Genomic DNA, 20,256 nt, shown 5'->3' on the forward strand with positions numbered 1-20,256 from the left:
TGAATCTCTATTGACATCCGAAGTCCTTTGTTCACTGGAGTCATGGAACTATGCAGGATGGAAGCAAGCTCTTCAGGTCCACTTGTCCATGTCAACTAAGGTGTCCACCTAAGTTAGTACATGTGACAAATAAAGCTTGTCTTTATCTTCTGCAATTTGCAATTCCCAAAACAGCACTGCCTATATCAACATATGGCCCATATCCCTTTCCTATCCGTATACTTAAAGGTCTCTTAAATACATTATTGTACCTTCCTCAACTAATTACTCTGGCAGCTCACTCCATATACACACCACCCTCTGTGTGACAAAATTGCCCCTAGGGTCTCTTTTTAAATCTCTTCCCCTTTCACTTTAAACCTATGTTGTCTAGCTCTTGTTCCCTTTGCTAAGCAGTGGATTGTCTTAATAAGCCATTCAAGTTTCTTTCCTCCTCTCTCTCACCCCCCCCCCACCCCCAAAGCATTCAGGAAAACACCATCAGAACTTTTGTCAAAGCAAGCCACTATGTGCACAAAGTTAATAAATTTTGCTCCCAAGGAAAGGTGTTGCTACATTTTAGATATTACATGCTGTAATGTAGAATTTGTGAAGAATGGTAGATGTTTTTGGTAGATAATAGATTTTAAAAATGAAAATTAAGTTTTAATTGTATATTTAAATATGACAGACTATACCTGAATTACCTAAAAAGGCGAGTACTGATGGAGTGATCTGTCTTTTCAAATTGGGGCCCATTCTACTTTTGGATGAATGTATAGGATCATTTGGGTATTTGAAAGCAGGGGCCAATGATTATCCCAAAATCAGAAGGAATATACATATTAGAGCTAATGTATATGTAAATTGACTACCAACTTCATTATTGTAAAGCTTGTATTGTAGAAGTATTTGGCTGAAGCAGTCTGTCCTCTTGTGAAAGGGATTGAATGATTCTTGTACAGTTCATTAGACAGGCCGACATCTAGTAATATACATTTGAGATTGACTTTTATTTTGTGCTGTTCATTCTTGTAACTAACTGAATTATCCAGTTCTACCTCACTAATGTATTTTCTGTTAATTGATGTTACAAATTTTATTTTAAACAGGATCTGTGACTTTATGCTGGGGCAGACAAATATATTCCAAGTTGAAAAATTAGATGAACTGAAGCAACAGTTACCAGAGGAAGCCTTTGTTGATTGTTCTTGTCCTGATATCAACCACTTCACTTGCCAATCAATTCCAGGGCACGATGACAATGGAAGTACATATTCAAGTGAAATAAAAAGTGGCGAGCAGGAAATGTACAGTACAGAATCAGACTCTGGGCAAAGCTGTAGTTCATTTTGATCAGTCCTTGATTTTGCTCCTGTTGCAGTGTTACTAGGTTTCTTCCTTTGGAGTAACATGAACAATTTCATTCCTTTTCACATTGTCAATTAGTTTAAAAGAAACATTTTCTGTGAATGTATTTTTGGAGAGTTCATGCTTTTTATTTTGTATATATTTTGTGCCATTTAAACTCGGATGGATGAGGGGGTTTGCATTACATTAGTGTTTATATTGTAAGGTTGTGTTGGTATTTGGTTAATTTTTATCTGGGCAAGGATTTCACATTCGGGTATATGCACATGCCAATTTGTTTGAAGAAGAAAACTCAGTTTTCAACAAATTGAGAAGGGAGTGGCCTGATTTATAATTTAAGTCAATTTTAGCAAGAATATCTGCCTCATGTAATAAACACTTGCCATAAACATTTTTATAAAATGGATGGTAATTGCATTTGATTTTTCTGACATTCTGATCAAAATATATACATTACTATCTAGATATCAAATGTTTCTTTGCATGTAGATAGTGTACAAATATAGATTACATTACAACTTTCCATTACCCGTAACAAAATTTGTAATGTTAACTTATTTGCTTTCAAGTGACAAATACTGACCTCACTGAATTAAATTAGGTATTGTCTCAATATTTCATTCGTATAAACGAGAATGCAATGAAAGAACAAAGTTATGTAATTTGGTATACTAACTGTATTACTGAAGTACTATAGGGACTCTTGTCGTTATAGCTTCATGTGAAGGAAATGGCAATTGTAAAGCTGATTCTTAGTCCCAGCATTTTGAAGTCTTTTGCATAAACTTTAGCAGCTGTGTACGATTGCTGTTCACGATTAAGGATTTGACTTGACGTACAGTTAGTAAATTTGCTATTTAAAAATCATGTTTTGCGAAATAGTGTGGATATGTCCATCTTAATTTAGAAATGTAATAACATGGAATTGGGGTTTTTGTGCACATTTAAAATTTTAAATTCGAATTTAATATCTCATTGAGATTCAATACTGTATATATGTAGTCTGATACTTGTTATGGTCTCAGGGAAATTACTATAAGGCTCTTCTATTGTGTTAAATTGATATTTGCAGTGTTGAATTTTAATTCACTTTTGGAAATAAAAGTTATAATTTGGTGTTGCTATCTGAGTTAGGGCAATGAATTGAGAACAGAGATTGAGCAACTTGTTCACCTCATTTGATCCCAAAATTTAATTTGTACTTTTAACTTCTTTTGACATTATATTAAGTATAATTGAGTCTATATACAAGTGAGGATGCCTCTTCATATGCTTTACACTTGGCAGCTATATCCCTGATGAATGGTCATTAAACAAGATGGTTCACTCTTAACACTTACTGTACTATTAAAATTTTTGAATTGATCTGGTATTGTGATTCTATCAGGTTTTGCATCTCTCCAAGTTTCCAGCTAGTTAATGCTCCTTTACTGCTTCAGAAGCTGTATATTGGTTTAATAGAAATGTTAATGTAAACTGAATTATGAACTCTGAATATGCAAGTCAATTCAAGCTAGCATTGCTGAAATTCATAATTTGCATGTGCACTTATTGCATAAGTGAATAGCTAACCTGCTAACTTGATCTTAAAAGTGATAAAAGATTGTTACACTGAATATGTCTGTGGTCTCTTCACTCTTTCGGGACTGAGCTGCTCCTTTCTTAGTTATTTTAACACTACTTGGAAAATTACTTTTGAGATCTTGATAATTGAAACATTCTTATTTTGCTTCACAGACTGATCAAGTAAAATTAAGGTTCAATTGTCTTTCAGCTGTACCCATGCATACAGCTAAACTAAACGGTTTCTCTAAGGCTGAGGTGCAATTGTACATAGTCAGAAAATATTGGCGTGTCCCTGTGTGGCAGGGCCTGAAGATTTCTGGTACATGGGATATTCTCCCAGAGCCACGTTTCTGCAAGAATTAGCATACAGCAGTTCATCTGCAGACAAAGGCAATCCAGCTTGCATATCAGGGTATGAACATTAGAGAACAGCAATGACAGGAGCACCAGCTCCCAGCTCCCAACCCTGCATGGATATAATGGTCCCACCATGCCTCTGTTCTCGCCTACACAACCTCCGGTGCCTTTTCCTCTGGCGGTGGGGGGGGGGGGATGCTGCAGTATGTGTTGCCACAGCATGAGAGTTGAGTCCGTGGAATAACAGGCCATGCAGCTTCCCCACTGTTGATCTTTCCAATCAGCTAGACTTGCAGTATTTTGTATTACCAATATCAACCAGGGTCATGTGACCCAGAGAAGCCTCTGAGACCAAGAGAGCTGCCATTTTAATGGATCTAATTATGCAGTGAATCTTAATGGCGCTAACGTTCCCTTCCAAAATATCTACACTATTCTCTTCCATTTTACATCCCTTTTAAAACCTACCACCTCAATTAGATTTAAGTGCCAGTTCTTTAATTTTGTAACTTATACCCATTTTCTTCATGCTTCTAAGAAATGCCTGATGCTTTAAGTTTAAGGTGTTGGGTAAATGGAAGCTTATAGATGTATTTAAGTATGAAGAAGTGCACCAGAATGACAAATCACAAGATAATTTAGATGTCTCTGAAACAGAACTTCATGTAAAATGAATACTTTTGCTGCATCAGAAGTAGAGGAACTAATGTCTTGGGTAAAGGTACAGGAGCAAAACAATTCTGAAGGCTATCTTCATTGGAAAGATTATGAAGAGCCTGTTTTAATGATGTACATACAGGTTGCAAGACATAACCAGCAACACTACCAAACAAAATTTGATGCCAAGTAGAACAAAGATTTTGAAGCCAGTGAAGTAAGACTTGGTCAATAAGTTGTACTTGAGCATTTTTTTTATATAATGGGTAGAGTGGGATGGTGAGATTTAGGGATGAATTTAAAATTTGTTGGAGAGATTAAATTTCAGCTGTAACTAAACACCAGAATTAGAGAAAATGGGTAAATTGGAAACTTGCCAGGTCAGGGAATATCATATTTACTCCATTCACTGTATATAACTTCAGTGACATGGGTTTGCAGTAGAAGAGGATTCTGAAAGGAAAATTGTGGAAGAAGGGGAGAGAACAAGGCTTACATCATTGTCTCATTTGGAAGGTCTGGTCACAAGTTTAGCGATTTGGAGTCAAAGTCAATATGGTTGAGAATGGAACTGTGGCCTGGGTGGGTCCTGTCCCCAATTGGAACCGTGCTGAAGTATCAAAGCTAGATGGAACCTATGGGAGCATAATGCCACACAGCATTGTGAGTACTTCAGGCAGTCTACTACAGTTCTGGAACACCATGGTCCAGTTTCCACAAGTGCTTCAAACTGCAAAATGCTGAAGCAACATTAATGAAGCGAGTAATAGGGTTGACATCACAGGTATATGATACTTTATAGGGGCAGATCTTTGCCCTGAGTCTTCAGCTCAGTGGGTGTTGGTGGAAGCTGCTTGGCCTACTGAGTATTCACAGCATTTCCCATCTTTACTCCAAATGGTTCTTGAATAAAATCTGTGGTCTCACTGTATGTAATTGACATTTTCTATATTGCAACTGACAGCTTTCTTCAAAAAAAAAACCTTCATTGGTGTTGTGCAAGGGATTTTGTAAGTCTTTTCCTCCTAAAGTCTAGAGTTTACAGCACAGAAACGGGCCTTTCAGCAACTCATCCATGCTGTCCTGAGCTAGTTCCATTTGCCTGCATTTGACCCTATTCCTCATGTCAGGTTTTCCCATAGATGCTGCTTTGTACATTTTATTCCACTTTGTCCTAGATTGTTTTATTGTTGAATCTCTATATTTGAGGTCCACATTTAGGAAGTAATAATAAATACTAAGGAAATGTTTCAATAGTCAACTAAGGCAGGGTGCTTGTACCTGCTTAGGATGGCCATAAGCAAGTTGCTGTTCACAGAAAACATACATTTCTCCCCTACCATGTCCATCTGTGTTGCTTTTGGGGTTAGAACACAAATTAAAATGGAGAATCTTTATCTCTTGCTTTCTTTAAATTGTACTTCTGACAAGTGCTCAAGAAATCAATAGCATAACCTGCCATCAACAGCCATACCCATCCCTGCCCATTTATTTTCAGACATAACATGCCTCCTTCTGCATGATCTTTGTCCAGCTCTTCTAAACCACTTCCTCGTCTTGCCCTGCAAAGCAACTGTAAACATAAATTTTGAAGGGTAGGCTAAAAATGGGACAGGATTTCAACCTCTTCAGAAAATAAATAAATTTGACTAATCCGTATTTTTTCTTCCCCCATATTCTGAGAAGTTATTAGAATTTCTAGAAAACTAGTGGGCCTCTGATCTGAAGGAGTGTGTTCCTTCCACCAGCTATAACTTGCTAAGATTCTAGTCATATTATCTCATACAGCAGGAAAGGAACAAAAGCCATTAGTGCAACAGTACTTTCTTTCTATTACTTCAGAACTGTTGGATCTGACAAGTTTATTGGAATTCTTTGGGGAAATAAGTAGGATAGACAAAGGGGAGTCAGTGGATGTTGTATACTTGGATTTTCAGAAGTGATTTGACCAGGTGCCGCATGTGAGACAGCTCATGTATTACAGCCCATGGTATTAGAGGAGAGGCACTAGCAGGGACAGAAGATTGGCTGACTGGTAGGAGGCAAAGATTGGAAACAAAAGAGCCTTTTCTGGTTGCAGCTGGTGACTTGGTGTTCTGCAAGGGCTGGTGTTGAGACCACTTAATTGCATGTTATATATGAATGATTTGGATGATGGAATTGCTGGCTTTATGGCCAGCTTTATGAACAATATGAAGATAGGTGGAAGGGGTGGTAGTGTGAGGAAACAGGAAGACTACAGAAGGACTTAAGCAGATTGGGAGAATGGCAAAGAAGTGGCAATTGGAGTGTATGGTCATGCACTTTTGTAGAAGGAATAAAGGTGGAAGCTATTTTCTAAAAGGGGGTCAATATACAAAAATCAAAGGTGCAAAGAGACTTGGGAGTCTGTGTAGAATTCCCTAAAGGTTAACTTGCAGGTTCAGTTGGTGGTAAGCAATGCAAAAGCAATATTAGCATTCATTTTGAGAGGACTAGAATATAGCAACAAGGATGTAATGCTGACCAATAAGGCATTGGTCAGACTGCATTTGGAGTATTGTGGTTGGTGGAGAGGGCCCAGAAGAGGTTCATGAGATTGATTCTAGGAATGGAAGGGTTAACATATCAGGAGTGTTTGGTGGCTCTCTGCCGGAGTTTGGAAGAATGAGAGGGGATCTATTGAAGCCTTTTGAATATTGAAAGACCTAGATAGAGTGGACTTGGAGAGGATGTTTCCTGTAGTGGGGGAGTCTACGACCAGTGGGCACAGCCTCAGAATAGAAGGATAGAGTCATAGTCATAGAGGTACAGAGCAGAAACAGGCCCTTGGACTCAGCTAGTCCATGCCGAATCATTTAAAGTGCCTGCACTGGTACCATAACCCTCCATATCCCTACTATCCATGTACCTATCCAAACTTCTCTCAAGCATTGAAATCGAGCTCACAAGGACTACCTGTGCCGGCAGCTCATTTCACACTTTCATGACCTTCTGAGGGAAGAAGTCCCCCTCCCCCCATATTCCCCTTAAACTTCTCACCTTTCATCCTTAAGCCATGATCTCTGGTTGTAGTCCCACCCAACCTCAGAGGGAAAAGCCTGCTTGCATTTACCCTATCTATACCCCTTGTAATTTTGTATACCTCTGTCAAACCTCCTCTTGATCTTCTATGTTCTAAAGAATACAGTCTTAACCTATTCAATCTTTCCTTATAACTCAAGTCCTCCAGACCGGGCAACATCCTTGTAAATATTCTCTGTACTCTTTTGACCTTGTTCACATCTTTCCCGTAGGTAGGTGACCAAACCTGCACACAATACTCCAAATTAGGCCTCACCAACATATTACTTTGTACATAACTTCAACTTAACATCCCATATTCTGTACTCAATATTTTGATTTATAAAGACCAATGTGCCAAAAGCTTTCTTTATGACCCTATCTACCTATGATGCCACTTTTAACAAACTATGGACCTGTATTCTCAGATCCCTTTGTTCTATCACACTCCTCAGTACCTTACCGTTCACTGTGTAAGACCTACCGAGGTTGGTCCTACTGAAGTGCAAAGCCTCGTAATTGTCTGCATTTTCATTTGCCATTTTTGCAGCTGATGCAAATCCCTCTGCAAGCCATGAGAGCCTTCCTTACTCTCCACTACACCCCCAATCTTGGTGTCATTGGATGACCATTTAAAACTAATGAGGAGGAATTTCTTTAGCCAAGGGGTGATGAATCTGTGGAATTCATTGCCACAGCTGGCTGTGGAGGCCAAATCGTTGGGTATATTTAAAAGGAAAGTTGACAGATTCTTGACTAGTCAAAGGTTACAGGGAGAAGGCAGGAGAATGGGGTTGAGAGGGATAATAAATCAGCCATGATGGAATAGTGGAGCAGACTCCATGGGCTGAATTGCCTAATTCTGCTCTTATGTTTTATGGTCTTTCTCCAGTCTGATGAATGGATCTTCTAACTTAATAATCATTTTCTAATTGTCTTCTGTGAATGGAAAAACACATCTATTGCCTATCTTTAATATGAATTCTAGTTGTAAATGTATGAAGGGATTTGACGGATAGTTGCAGATTGTTTTATACCTTCCTACATGGGAGTAAGTGTAGCAAATATAAACTACAGCATTTTCCAGTTGAGACTGTGGGAGTAACCTATTCGCCCAGAGAAATGGTTAGAATATGGAACTTCTGTTCATTTTGCCATCACATTAGATTAAATCATGAAGTTGGCTGTGGTATTAGTTTCTCTGCAGGGAACCTAATACACTACCTACTCAGTACTTCAGCCAGTCTTAATTCCTTTGCAATTTAATGATAGTGCCTTTCACTATCTCAGAATTGATTCTGTTTTTAGAATCACATACGGTCTACAGCACAGACATAGGTTGTTTAGTATACTTGAATTTCATAGAGTAGTACAGCCCGGGAACCATATCACAGTGCTCAACTAATTTCATTGCTCATCAAATACATAATTAAACACTAAATAGTTGGTCAAGCTGGAGTTAAATGTATCCTCCGTATTCTGAGAAGTTGTTGTGCTAAAGGATTCTAGGAAACCCAGTGGGCCTCTGACAAGATCAACGATTCCTTTACTCCTGGGGCAGCAGCAATCATTTGCATAACTTCTAACTTGCAAACATGTGCTGGTATGTTTCCATACCCTTACTGTGAATGTCATTGCAAGAACCATTTCATAACACAGTGAAAACTGAACCCTAGACTGAGTTTGATGTCCTTTGGATAAATTCTTCTACCTTAAAGTTAGAACCAAGAAATTTAATTCAGCCTTTTGTTTTAAATGAATGAATTTATGTCTGCCAACATGAAATAACTCCATGATTTATTTAATAAATCCTCAAAATAAATTTGGAATTTTGGTGAATTAGGCTCTTGGCAGGAAATCCAATTTACTCACTAAACCCATCAATTCAGTTGCTATGATTCTTTGTAAGCCAACTGCAATATAATGATAATCTGATTTAATGAATCAGAATTAGGTTTATTATTACTAACATAGGTTGTTTTCTGTGACAGAAATACACTGCAAGATTTGAATGTTACAAAAATAAATGGATAATGCAAAAGACAAATAACAAGGTAATGTTCACGGACCTGTCAGATACCTGATGGCAGAAGGGAAGGAACTGTTCTTAAAATGTTGAGTGTGGGTCTTGAGGCTCCTGTATTTCCACACTGATGAAGTGGGCATGTCCCAGATGGTGAGGGTCTTTAATGATGGGTGCTGCCTTCACCACCTTGTGAAGATATCCTCCATGGTGGCGAGGGTCGAGCCTATAATGGCTGAGTCTGCAACTGTACAGCTGCTTGAGAATGTAGGCACTGGGGGCTCCATGCCAGGCCGTATTGCAACTAGTCAGGATGTTCTCTATGGTGACATGCCAAATCTCTTTGTAATGAAGCAGAAGCGCTGGAGTACTTTCGTCATGGATATATGACTACAATTATGCTCTGACCCGCCTTATTAGAATCAGATTCAATGGGTTGTGGGCTCAAGGTATTCCAGGAAGTGAAAACATTTACTTAGGTGTGAAGCAAGATGAGAATGTAAACGAAAGTGGTGTAAATTACTAAGAGAAGTCTGATATTATTCTCTAATTCAGGGATTCCCAACCTGGGGTCTACAGATTCCTTGTTTAATGGTATTGGTCCATGGCATAAAAAACGGTTCGGAACCCCTGCTCTAGTACATTTCCAACTTTTATACAGTATAATCTGCAGGTTTTGAAATTATTTAGAGCATGTTTCGAGGCTATTAATGATCTTGATGAATTAGGCAGATGCATGACAGGTGAAATTTAATGCAGAGCAGTGTGAAGCAATGAATCTCAAAAGGAAAGAGAGACAGATGTGGAAACAAATTGCACAAAGAGACTTGTCTCCCAGGACATACACAAACTTTTAGGGACAGTGGAGCAAGTTCAGGAGGCTGGGAGATGGGCTTTATGAATAGGTCATAGAATATAAAAGCAAAAAACACAATACTAAAAACTTCCCAAGTAACTTGTTAGGGTTAAGTTGGTCTTCTGGTCAATTTATGGACGCTATGTTTTAAAAGAATGTCAAGATTTTAACAAGACGTGGGGAGAAGTTTACTGAAATAGTACCGTGCTGAGAGACTCCAGAAGTATAGAGAAACTAGAAAGATTATAATTATTAACTTTAAACAAATAAAGCATGGAGGATTGAATAGAATTGATTGGAACTATGAAGTGGTCTAAAAGGGTGGATGGTTTCAGATAATTAGCAAATAATCAAGATGAGAATAGTTGGGAATAAGACTATTTTAATGTCAAAAGTTGCACAGATCTGGATTGAACTATGATAGAGGGAGATTCAGGACTCCTGGGATGAAGGATCTAGACCTGAAATGCTGACTGTTTACTTTTCTCCACAAATGCTGGTTGACTTGCTCAGTTCCTCCGGCACATTGTGTATGATTTGCTTGAGATTTCCAGTATCTGCAGAATCACTTGTTACTCTGACAACATTGCATACCCTGCATAAATTTGATTTTCAGCGAATTGCAGGTATTTCCTTTGTTTTCTCTCCGCCTCCTTCTCCAACTCTGCAATTTAGAACTGCTTATTTTCTTATTCTAGTCATAGGCAATTGGCCTAAGGCCTTTCTTCTCTTCAAAGAAGCTGCCTTTTCAGTTAGATAGGTGTTTGTTGTGTATGAACCTGTGTGAAGATCAAAAGCCTGAAGCCCAAGGTTAACAGTTTTGACAGAAAGAAGACAAAAAGGATTTTTCTACATCCAGCCTAATGCTCAAACAGTACAGATGAGAGAAACACAGATCTATACTTTTTTCTTCTTCTGTAGCTTGTACAAAGCCAGTTCAAACTATATACTATGTAGAATACAAATTTATATAAGGTTTTGTCATGGTGGTGGCAAACTACTGGACTTTTGCTAGATCTGTCAATATCATGACCCAAATAGGCAAACATGACTGTGATATGACCTTATTGTAATTGCTCCACCGACACTGAGATTAGAGATACCAGTCTCAATGGTTAATATTTTTATATTTATGAGTACCATGCAATCCATCTGGAGGTCTCTGTCTCTGCCACAGTCAGGTTTTGGTTTGATTGCACTTTCCACAATGATTACTATCCTTCAAGCTTTTGGGATTGCTACTTTTAGTAATCAAGGGTTTCATTGTCGGCTTGTTTAGAGGTTCTGTGCTGTAACTCTGTTCTTCAGTGATGAGGCAGACACAGAATCTAAGGGTAGCAAAGATGATCTTTATATATAAATAATACATCCTAATAAATGATTAATAGAGGACTGTAAAATGGTTTCTAATGCGTGACTGTGGCAACAGTAAGACTGTCAATTTTCACCTCCATAATATTGCCAAGTTCCTGCCTCTCCTCTGCTCAAATGCTGCTGTAAACCTTACCTATGATTCACTTTACCTCCACAGTGGCCTAGTTCAGTATACACCCATGCTGTATTTCTTAAGTCTCTGTAAACTTAAGGTCATCCAAAACTCATGCCAGCTTCCAGCCTTCACACTGTCCCTGCTCCCCTGATCTCTGGTGGTTCCTGTTTAAGCACAACCAAATTTGTTGTTTTCAAATTGCTCCATAACAGCATCTACACTCCCTCTCTTTAATCTCCTCCAACCCCACAGTTCCCTGACACATTTTCAATTCTTGGATTGATAATCAGTCCACCACTGGCAATCGTATGTTCCGTTGCTCAGATCCCAACTTCTGTAAATATTTCCTGCTCCTCTACATCTTTTCTCATTTAAGAAGCTCCTTCAAATTTTCTGCTTAAATCCTTTCCTTTAATATGATTCACTGTGGATTTTGTTGATGCCACCAATGTTTTTCCCCATGTTTCACGAGCTGCTTGAAAATAATTTTTTATTACTGTCTATGTCTGCCTTTGTACAAATCCCTATTCCTGAGTGTTATCACAGCACTGATGCCAATCACCATGAAGTACTTTGAATAGTTGGTCATAACACTAATCAAAAACTCCTTTCCTGACACACCAATATGTTTACCAACAAAACCACTCTATTACATATGTCATTGTATTTTTCATGCAGCTGTCCATGACAAACCTGGAAAACAAGGACACAAGTGAGAATGCTGTTTCTGGATTTCAGTTCGGCATTCAATACTATTTCCCTGAAGACCTTGGTGAGCAAACCCCTACTCCTCAGCCTAAGTATGCCACTGTGCAACTGGGTGTTGGACTCAGACCTCAGACAGTCAGGATGCACGACCGCTCCTCCTTCTCCATCACCCTCAACATGGGTGCCTGCCAGGGCTGTGTACTGAGCCCATTGCTGTACACTCTGCTCACACGTGACCGTCCAGCCAAACACCCGAGTAATCACACTGTCAAATTCGCCGATGACATGACAGTGGTGGGGCTCATCACCAACAATGGTGATGAGACAGCCTACAGTGGAAGAGCTTGAGGCCTGTTGCCAGGCAAATAACCTCTTCCTTAATGTCAACAAGACACAGGAGATGGTTGTTGACTTCAGGAGGACCCACACCACTCACGCTCCTCTTTACATTGGCGACACAGCAGTGGAAACTGTGAGCAGTTTCAAACTCTTGGGCGTGCCCATCTCACACAACCAGGGCACAGGAGTATATTCAGCCAGCGACTCATTCCACCGAGATGCAACACAGAGCGTCATAGGAAGTCATTCCTGCCTGTTGCCTTCCAGGCTGGTCCTGGACTTATTTCATAATTTACTGGCATAATTTACATATTACTATTTAACTATTTATGGTTTTATTACTATTTATTATTTATGGTGCAACTGTAATGAAAACCAATTTCCCCCGAGATCAATAAAGTATGACTATGACTATGACTAACCTCTCATGGTCCCAGAACACATCCGCCACAGTCAGGAAAGCTCACCAACTTTCTGAGAAGGCTGAGGAGAACTGGAGTATACAAATCTATACTCACAACATTCAATAGATGTACAATAGAGAGCATCCCAACAAGCTGCGTCACTGCATGGCACGGAAACTGCCCTGCAGCAGACAAGAAGATAATCAAAACCGCGTCCAATTCATCACCGACACCAGCCTATCCGCCGTAAGGATATAGATACAGAAAGGTGCCACACTAGCCCCAGTAACATCATCAAGGATCCCACCCACCCTGTTCCTGTCCCACACCAATCAGCGAGGAGACCATGTTGAATCCATGCCAGGAGCACCAGTATCAAAAACAGTTCCTTTCCCCATGCAGTAAGCCGATCAGCATCTCCACCCACCACACCCTCAACCGCCACTACTTTATCATTTCCTGTCAGTCACCTTGTGTGCCTAAGGTCACATTATGGGCATATAATCAACACTATCTAATGTATTTATATTTATTGTGTTTTTTTATTATTTTGTGCCTTTTCTTATTGTTTATTTTGTGCTGCATTGGAACCCTGAGTAACAATTACTTCATCCTCCTTCACACTTGTGTATTGGAAATGACATTAAAAATAATCTTGAATCTTGAATCTAAAATGAAGTTACAAAGCTCTGGTTATACACTTTCCATTTATACATCTATCTTGTTTATGCATTATAATTCCACTTTTAATATACAGTCGATGTATGTTAATTTTATTCTTGTAATAAAACTGTAGACTTTTAGTTTAGACTATTAAACTATTGTTCCCTACCAGAATCATAGATCTGTAACAGCCATGTAGCGATGAACTTTGGTCGAAATTTCATTTAATGACTTTTGTTTTCATTACTCATCATGTCAATAAACTGTTATCTTCACTGGGACGAAGGTTAAGCACACAAAAATTATAATTTTTAATTAATATAGCAGGAAGGTGTGGCAGGTAAACTTCAACGGCTTGAAGCTTGCTGGTAATATTTACTGTGCATGTTTGGAAGTATGTAAGTCATAACCTTTTAATACTCCCAAAATTACTCACTTTAAAAATACTGTGATGCTTTCAACAATGATGTTTCTTCTTCAAGATGGTACTGATGAACCAAAGCAACATTCTGCGGGCTACGTAAAACCCTACAAAGAGTGGTGGATACGGCCCAGTCCGTTGCAGGTTGAGCCTCCCACCATTGAGCACATCTACACAAAACACTGTTGCAGGAAAGCAGCATCCGTCATCAGGGCATGCTTTCTTCTCGCTCTGCCATCAGGAAGAAGGTACAGAAGTGTCAGGTATCACACTACCAAGTTCAGGATCCGTTATCACCCCTACCCACCAACCATTGGGATCCTGAACCACAGGGGTTAACTTTACTCAACTTCACTTGTCCCTTCATTGGAATGTTCCCACAGCCTATGTGTTGTGTATTTACTATTTCAGTAGTATTTAATATATATATATATAGGTTGATTAAATGTTCTTGTTCATTGATAAATCAATTATATATGTATAATAGATGAATTGCAAATGGCATCATGCTACCTCATGATACCTGTGAGCCTCACTTAAAGTAAAAAAATGAAGTTAGACTCATATTTCTCAGCAGCTTGTTTTTCTTCTACTTAGTTTAATGGTTTGAAGTTACAAAACATAGTACTACAAAGTCACTTTCAAGGACTCTTCATTTCATATTCTCGATATTTATTCTTATTATTTCTTTCCTTTTGTATTTGTAAATTTGTGTATTTTGTACAGTGATTGAATGCCCACATGTTGGTGCAGTCTTTCATGAGTTCTATTATTGACTAATGGAGTCTGCCCTCAATAAAATAAATCCTAGGGTTGTATATGGTGACATACATGAACTTTGATAATTAATTTACTTTGAACTTTGAATGAACACATAAACAGATTGAAAAGATACACCCAACATAATGGATCAAATGGATCTGGAATTCTCTGCAGGGTAGAAAAAACAGAGCTGAGGGCTGATGCAATGAAAACCTCTGTGAAAATGCTTGATATGGTAGGCAAAGCCAAAATGTTTTCACTTGCAGTAGTGCCCAGAACCACCAACTTGAATTATACACGAATCACCAGGCTATTGAGAAAAACCATATTTACTTCATGATGATTGGAATGTGGAATTGGCTGGTGAAGTGAATAATTAGAGATAATTAATGGCTAACTGAGAAAACATTCTGGCTTCTATCCCCTTCCTTTCCAGTCATGACAAAGGGATTCAGCCTGAAATGTCGACTGCTTATTCCCTCCATAAATGCTGCTGAGCCTGCTGAGTTTCTTCAGCATTTTGTGCGTGCTGCTACACTCTAGATTAAGGTGGGAGGGGGAGGCATACAAGCTGGCAGGTGAAGTCTGGTGAGGAGGAGTGAAGTGAGAAACTGGGGGAATATAGGTGGAAGTGGTAACGGCAGAAGAGAAAGGAATTTGATAGGAGAGGAGAGTGGGCCATTGGAGAAAGGGAAGGAGGAGGGGCACCAGAGGGAGATGTTGGGCAGGTGAGGATAAGAAACTGGGTAAAAGGGGAGTCAGAATGGGGAATGGAAAAGGAGAGATTGGAGAGGGTGGAAAAATTAACAAAAGTTAAAGAAACCAATGTTCATGCCGTCAGGTTGGAACACGAGGTGTTGTTCCTGCAACCTGAGAGTTGCCTCATCATGGCAATAGAGGAGGCCATGGAACTGTCATAATGGGAATGGGGAGTAGAATTAAAAAGGGTGGCCAGTGGTTGCTCGGTGAACCGGTACCCCAGTCTACATCAGGTCTCACTTGATGGAGCAGGATGGACTTGATAAAGGAGGATGAATGAAGGATAAACACTTGTCATGGCTCAAAGGGCTACAAAGCCTGTGTCTGCACCAAGGGGCACATGTATGCACGTGCACTCACCTTTTACTACTAGTTCACAAGGGAATTTAAACTGCGCTCAAAAGATTTTCACCCTCTATCTCCTTGGCTGTTAAGTACACGATCACATTTTCTTTTTCAGTTTCTGATGCGGACGGCATTGACATTGTGGAGTTTGCAATGATTTGTCTGCAGATTTTAGAAATGGCTTATTTATACTGTTTTTATTGAAGAAATTATTCATTGCGCACATGTTATTTTCACTGAGCAACAAATTGCACAGCACAAGATTTTTGTGCATGCTGGTCATTACAGATTAAAGGAATATTGGTCTGTACTGTAATTCCTGTGATGCTTGTTTACAACGGCCTAAGTACTTACCTCTGGCAGAACTAACCCACTGGAATTAGGAAAACTCTAGAGCTGATGACTTCTGCAAAGTTGCTTGAACTGAACCAATGTGATAGCAGATTGCCTACTTCTGCCTCAGTTGTGCCAAAATTCTCCGCCATCTCCACCGTGACAACAGATATTAATACTGCCTGGTTAGCATTTACGTTCTGAAAAACAACATGTGAAACAATAGCCTGTTTGATGCATAATGACAACAATAATGTTCTTAGTGGTCAAGCAGTGCATTGACACCATGGCTCAGGCCTCACTGATGAAAAACAGGAACATGAAACAATCACATAACAAGACCTCAAGAGCAACGGAAACTTCTCTCAAAAAATATTTACATTGCTTCCCTGGCATCCATTACATCGTAAACCCAACGGCTCTTGAAATTGTATGATGTCTGTTTCCCTCCTGTGGTGAATGTAGATATTGCAGTATGAGTCAATTCAACAGTGTACTTATGGCGCAAGTTAATCTGACTGCCGCTATGTAGGAATAAAGCATTGCATCTACTGGAAGCATGCCTTGGTAGAAATTTATATGGCATTTTGTCGAACTTTTAGGCAAAAAGGTTAACTTTAATAAGTTCACTTTCATAGTGTTACATAGTAAAGGAAGAGACCATTTGGCTGGCAGGTTTTATGCTGGCTAACTTGAAGAGCACTTAAAGATAAAGATTAGTTTTATTTGTCTCATGTACATCAAAATGTACAGTGAACTGTATTGCTTGCATTAGATCCAATCAGATAGGACTGTGCTGGACAGCCCACGTATAGCACACTTCTGGCAGCAACATCGCATGCCCACAGCTCACTAACTTACATGATAAAATAGGCCATAGTCAACATGGTTTCCTCAAGGGAAAATCTTGCCTGACAAATCTGTTGTAATTCTTTGAAGAAGTAACAAACAAGATAGATGAAGGAGAATCTGTAGTTGTTGTGTATTTGGATTTTCAGAATGCCTTTGGCAAGGTGCCGCACATGAGCCCATGGTATTACAGGAAAGACTCTAGCAGTGGCTGATTGGCAGGAGGCAAAGAGTAGGAATAAAGGGAACCTTTCCTGACTGGTTGCCGGTGACTAACGGTGTTCAACAGGGGTCTGTTTTGGGACCAATTCTTTTTGTGTTATATGTCAATGATTTGGATAATGGACTTCATGGCTTTGTTGCAAAGTTTGCAGGCTATATGAAGATAGATGGAAGGTCAAGTAGTTTTGATGAAGTAGAGAGGCTACAGAAAGACTTAAACAGATTAGGAGAATGGGCAAAGAAATGGCAGATGGAATACAGCATTGGGAATACAGTATAGTCATGCACTTTGGTACAAGAAATAAAAGGGTTGACCATTTTCTAAATGGAGAGAAGATACAAAAAAATTGAGGTGTAAAGGGACTTGGGAGACCTTGTGCAGGATTCCCTAAAGGTTAATTTGCAAGTTGAGTCTGTGGTGAGGAAGGCAAATGCAATATTAGTATTCATCTCCAGAGGACTAGAATATAAAAACAAGGATGTATGTTGAAACTTTATACAGCACTGGTGAGGCCTCACTTGGAGTATTGTGAGCAGTTTTGGGCCCCTCATTTTAGAAAGGATGTGCTGAAACTGGAGGGGGTTCCAAGGAGGTTCACAAAATGATTCCTGGATTGAATAGGTTGTCATATGAAGAGCATTTGATGGCTCTGGGCCTGTATTCACTGGAATTCAGAAGAATGAGGGTGACCTGTTTGAAACCTATACAATGGTGAAAGGCCTTGATAGAATGAATGTGGAGAGGATGTATCCTACAGTGGGACAGTCTAAGACCAGAGGACACAACCTCAGAATGGAGGGGCATCCTTTTAGAACGAGATGAGGAGCAAGTTCTTTAACCAGAGAGTAGTGAATCTGTGGAATTCTTTGCCACAGGCAGCTGTGGAAGCCAAGTCTTTATAAGGCAGAGGTTGATAGATTCTTCACTGGTCAGGGCATGAAGGGTTTGGGGAGAAAACAGGAGATTAGGGCTGAGAGGAAAATTGGATCAGCTATGATGAAATGGCGGAGCAAACTCAATGGGTCAAATGGCCTAATTCTGCTCCTGTATCTTATACTCTTATGTCTGTCCATAGATGTAAGTCTTTGGAATGTAGGAGGAAACCAGAGCACCTGCTGGAAACCCATGCGGTCATGGTGAGTGTGGTGATATCGCGTGTCACGTGTAAGAACGTGATTGGCCAGAGTTTGGAGCATGCGCAGAAATGACAGAATGATCTAGAAACTGTATGGTGAAAATGTGGTTGATGTTTGCTGTTGTAAATAAAAGTTCTAGTTTTAATTTTTCCAGAATATGGTTTGTTCTTAGTAACCCAAGGCACGTATAAAGAACACAACATGGTGTCAGAAGTCAGCCTGGAAGAATAATACATTTTGCTAACATGAGAGAAGCGAAGATAATCGAAAAAAGAGTGCAAACTTTTTTGTTATTTGCTAACAGCTTTAAAAATGGAAGTTTTACAACCCCCGTCGACGCTTCAGTTGACTGGAAACGTAGCTGAAAACTGGAAAAGATTTAAACAGCATTTTGAAATATATTTATCGGCGATCGGAGCAGATAATGAAACAGAGAAAATGAAAGCTGAAATTCTACTCCACATGATAGGGGACGATGCAATTGAGGTATATAACCATTTTACTTTTGAAAATGGAGATAATTTGAATCTAAAAGTGATAATGGACAAATTTGACGCATTTTGTATACTGAAGTGCAATGTGACGTATGAACGGTACAATTTTTTCAAGTGTCGGCAAAGACCTGGTCAAACAATTGATCAATTTGTTACGGAGTTGAGATACCACCTGAGAAACCACAGTAAAGGATGTGAATTTGCAGAGCTTACAGACTCTCTCATTAAAGACAGAATTGTTTGCGGCATGCTGGATAACGGTCTGAGAGAAAGACTGTTAGAACAAGATTTGAATTTGGAAAAACCTGTGGCACTCTGCAAAGCTCCTGAGGCCATGATGTCGCAGGCTAAAGAACTTTTTATCGAGAACGGCTGCGTAGACGCTATAAAGCGTGAACATATTAGAAAAGATAATGCAGCGACAACGAAACTGACAGAGAGCAAGACGTCATAGAACCATAGAACCATAGAACATTACAGCACAGAAACAGACCTTTTGGCCCTTCTTGGCTGTGCCAAACCAATTTTCTGCCTAGTCCCACTGACCTGCACACAGACCATATCCCTCCATACACCTCTCATCCATGTACCTGTCCAAGCTTTTCTTAAGTGTTAAAAGTGAGCCCGCATTTACCACTTCATCTGGCAGCTCATCCACACTCCCACCACTCTCTGTGTGAAGAAGCCCCCCCCAATGTTCCCTTTAAACTTTTCCCCCCTCACCCTTAACCCATGTCCTCCGGTTTTTTTCTCCCCTAGCCGCAGTGGAAAAAGCCTGCTTGTATTCACTCTATCTATACCCATCATATTTTTATATACCTCTATCAAATCTCCCCTCCTTCTTCTACGCTCCAGGGAATAAAGTCCTAATCTATTCAACCTTTCTCTGTAACTCAGTTTCTCAAGTCCCGGCAACATCCTTGTAAACCTTCTCTGTACTCTTTCAACCTTATTAATATCCTTCCTGTAATTTGGTGACCAAAACTGAACACAATACTCCAGATTCGGCCTCACCAATGCCTTATACAACCTTACCATAACAATCCATCTGAAAGAAAAAAACTTCGTTCTAAAAAACCATCATCTAAAAAAGTGTCCAGCGTATCGGAAAATGTGCAACACCTGCGGTAAGAGTTATCATTTTTCACGCTGTTGCAGAAGTAGAAAGGAAATAAAACACATAAATGCAGTGCTTGAAAATGAACTCCAAGAGTTTTACATAGATGTGCTCTGTGAAAACAAACAAAGTAAGAATGACTGGACTATGCCATTGCAAGTGAACCAAAACATTATTCTGTTTAAATTGGACACTGGAGCACAAGTAAATGTTCTTGCAGAATCTGAGTTTAATGCATGAAAGCCAAGACCAAAGTTACATCAGACAAATATAAAAGTGACTGGGTATTCAGGTGCAGACATTCCAGTTAAAGGAACATGTGTGGCAAAAGTATCACACAAAAATATTGTGTACACACTTTCA

The 20,256-nt window shown here is 39.4% G+C and overlaps 1 protein-coding gene and 1 long non-coding RNA gene across 4 annotated transcripts in view; one reads left to right on the top strand and one right to left on the bottom strand.

Moving 5' to 3' along the window:
- The window catches only part of gpcpd1 (glycerophosphocholine phosphodiesterase 1), a 72,789-nt gene extending 69,826 nt beyond the window's left edge, over nt 1-2,963 (top strand). For all 3 annotated transcript variants that reach the window (XM_072265544.1, XM_072265546.1, XM_072265545.1), the window contains one exon: nt 1,092-2,963. In XM_072265544.1, coding sequence (XP_072121645.1) covers nt 1,092-1,335 — 244 coding nt within the window. In that variant the 3' untranslated portion in view covers nt 1,336-2,963. The remainder of the gene's footprint in view (nt 1-1,091) is intronic.
- The window catches only part of LOC140201437 (uncharacterized), a 31,267-nt gene extending 18,194 nt beyond the window's left edge, over nt 1-13,073 (bottom strand). Inside the window, exon 1 of the long non-coding RNA XR_011886857.1 lies at nt 12,810-13,073. This is a non-coding gene — a long non-coding RNA (uncharacterized lncRNA). The remainder of the gene's footprint in view (nt 1-12,809) is intronic.
- Nucleotides 13,074-20,256: the final 7,183 nt, after the last annotated feature.

Source organism: Mobula birostris, chromosome 8 (genome assembly GCF_030028105.1).
Source record: "Mobula birostris isolate sMobBir1 chromosome 8, sMobBir1.hap1, whole genome shotgun sequence".
NCBI lineage: Eukaryota > Metazoa > Chordata > Chondrichthyes > Myliobatiformes > Myliobatidae > Mobula > Mobula birostris.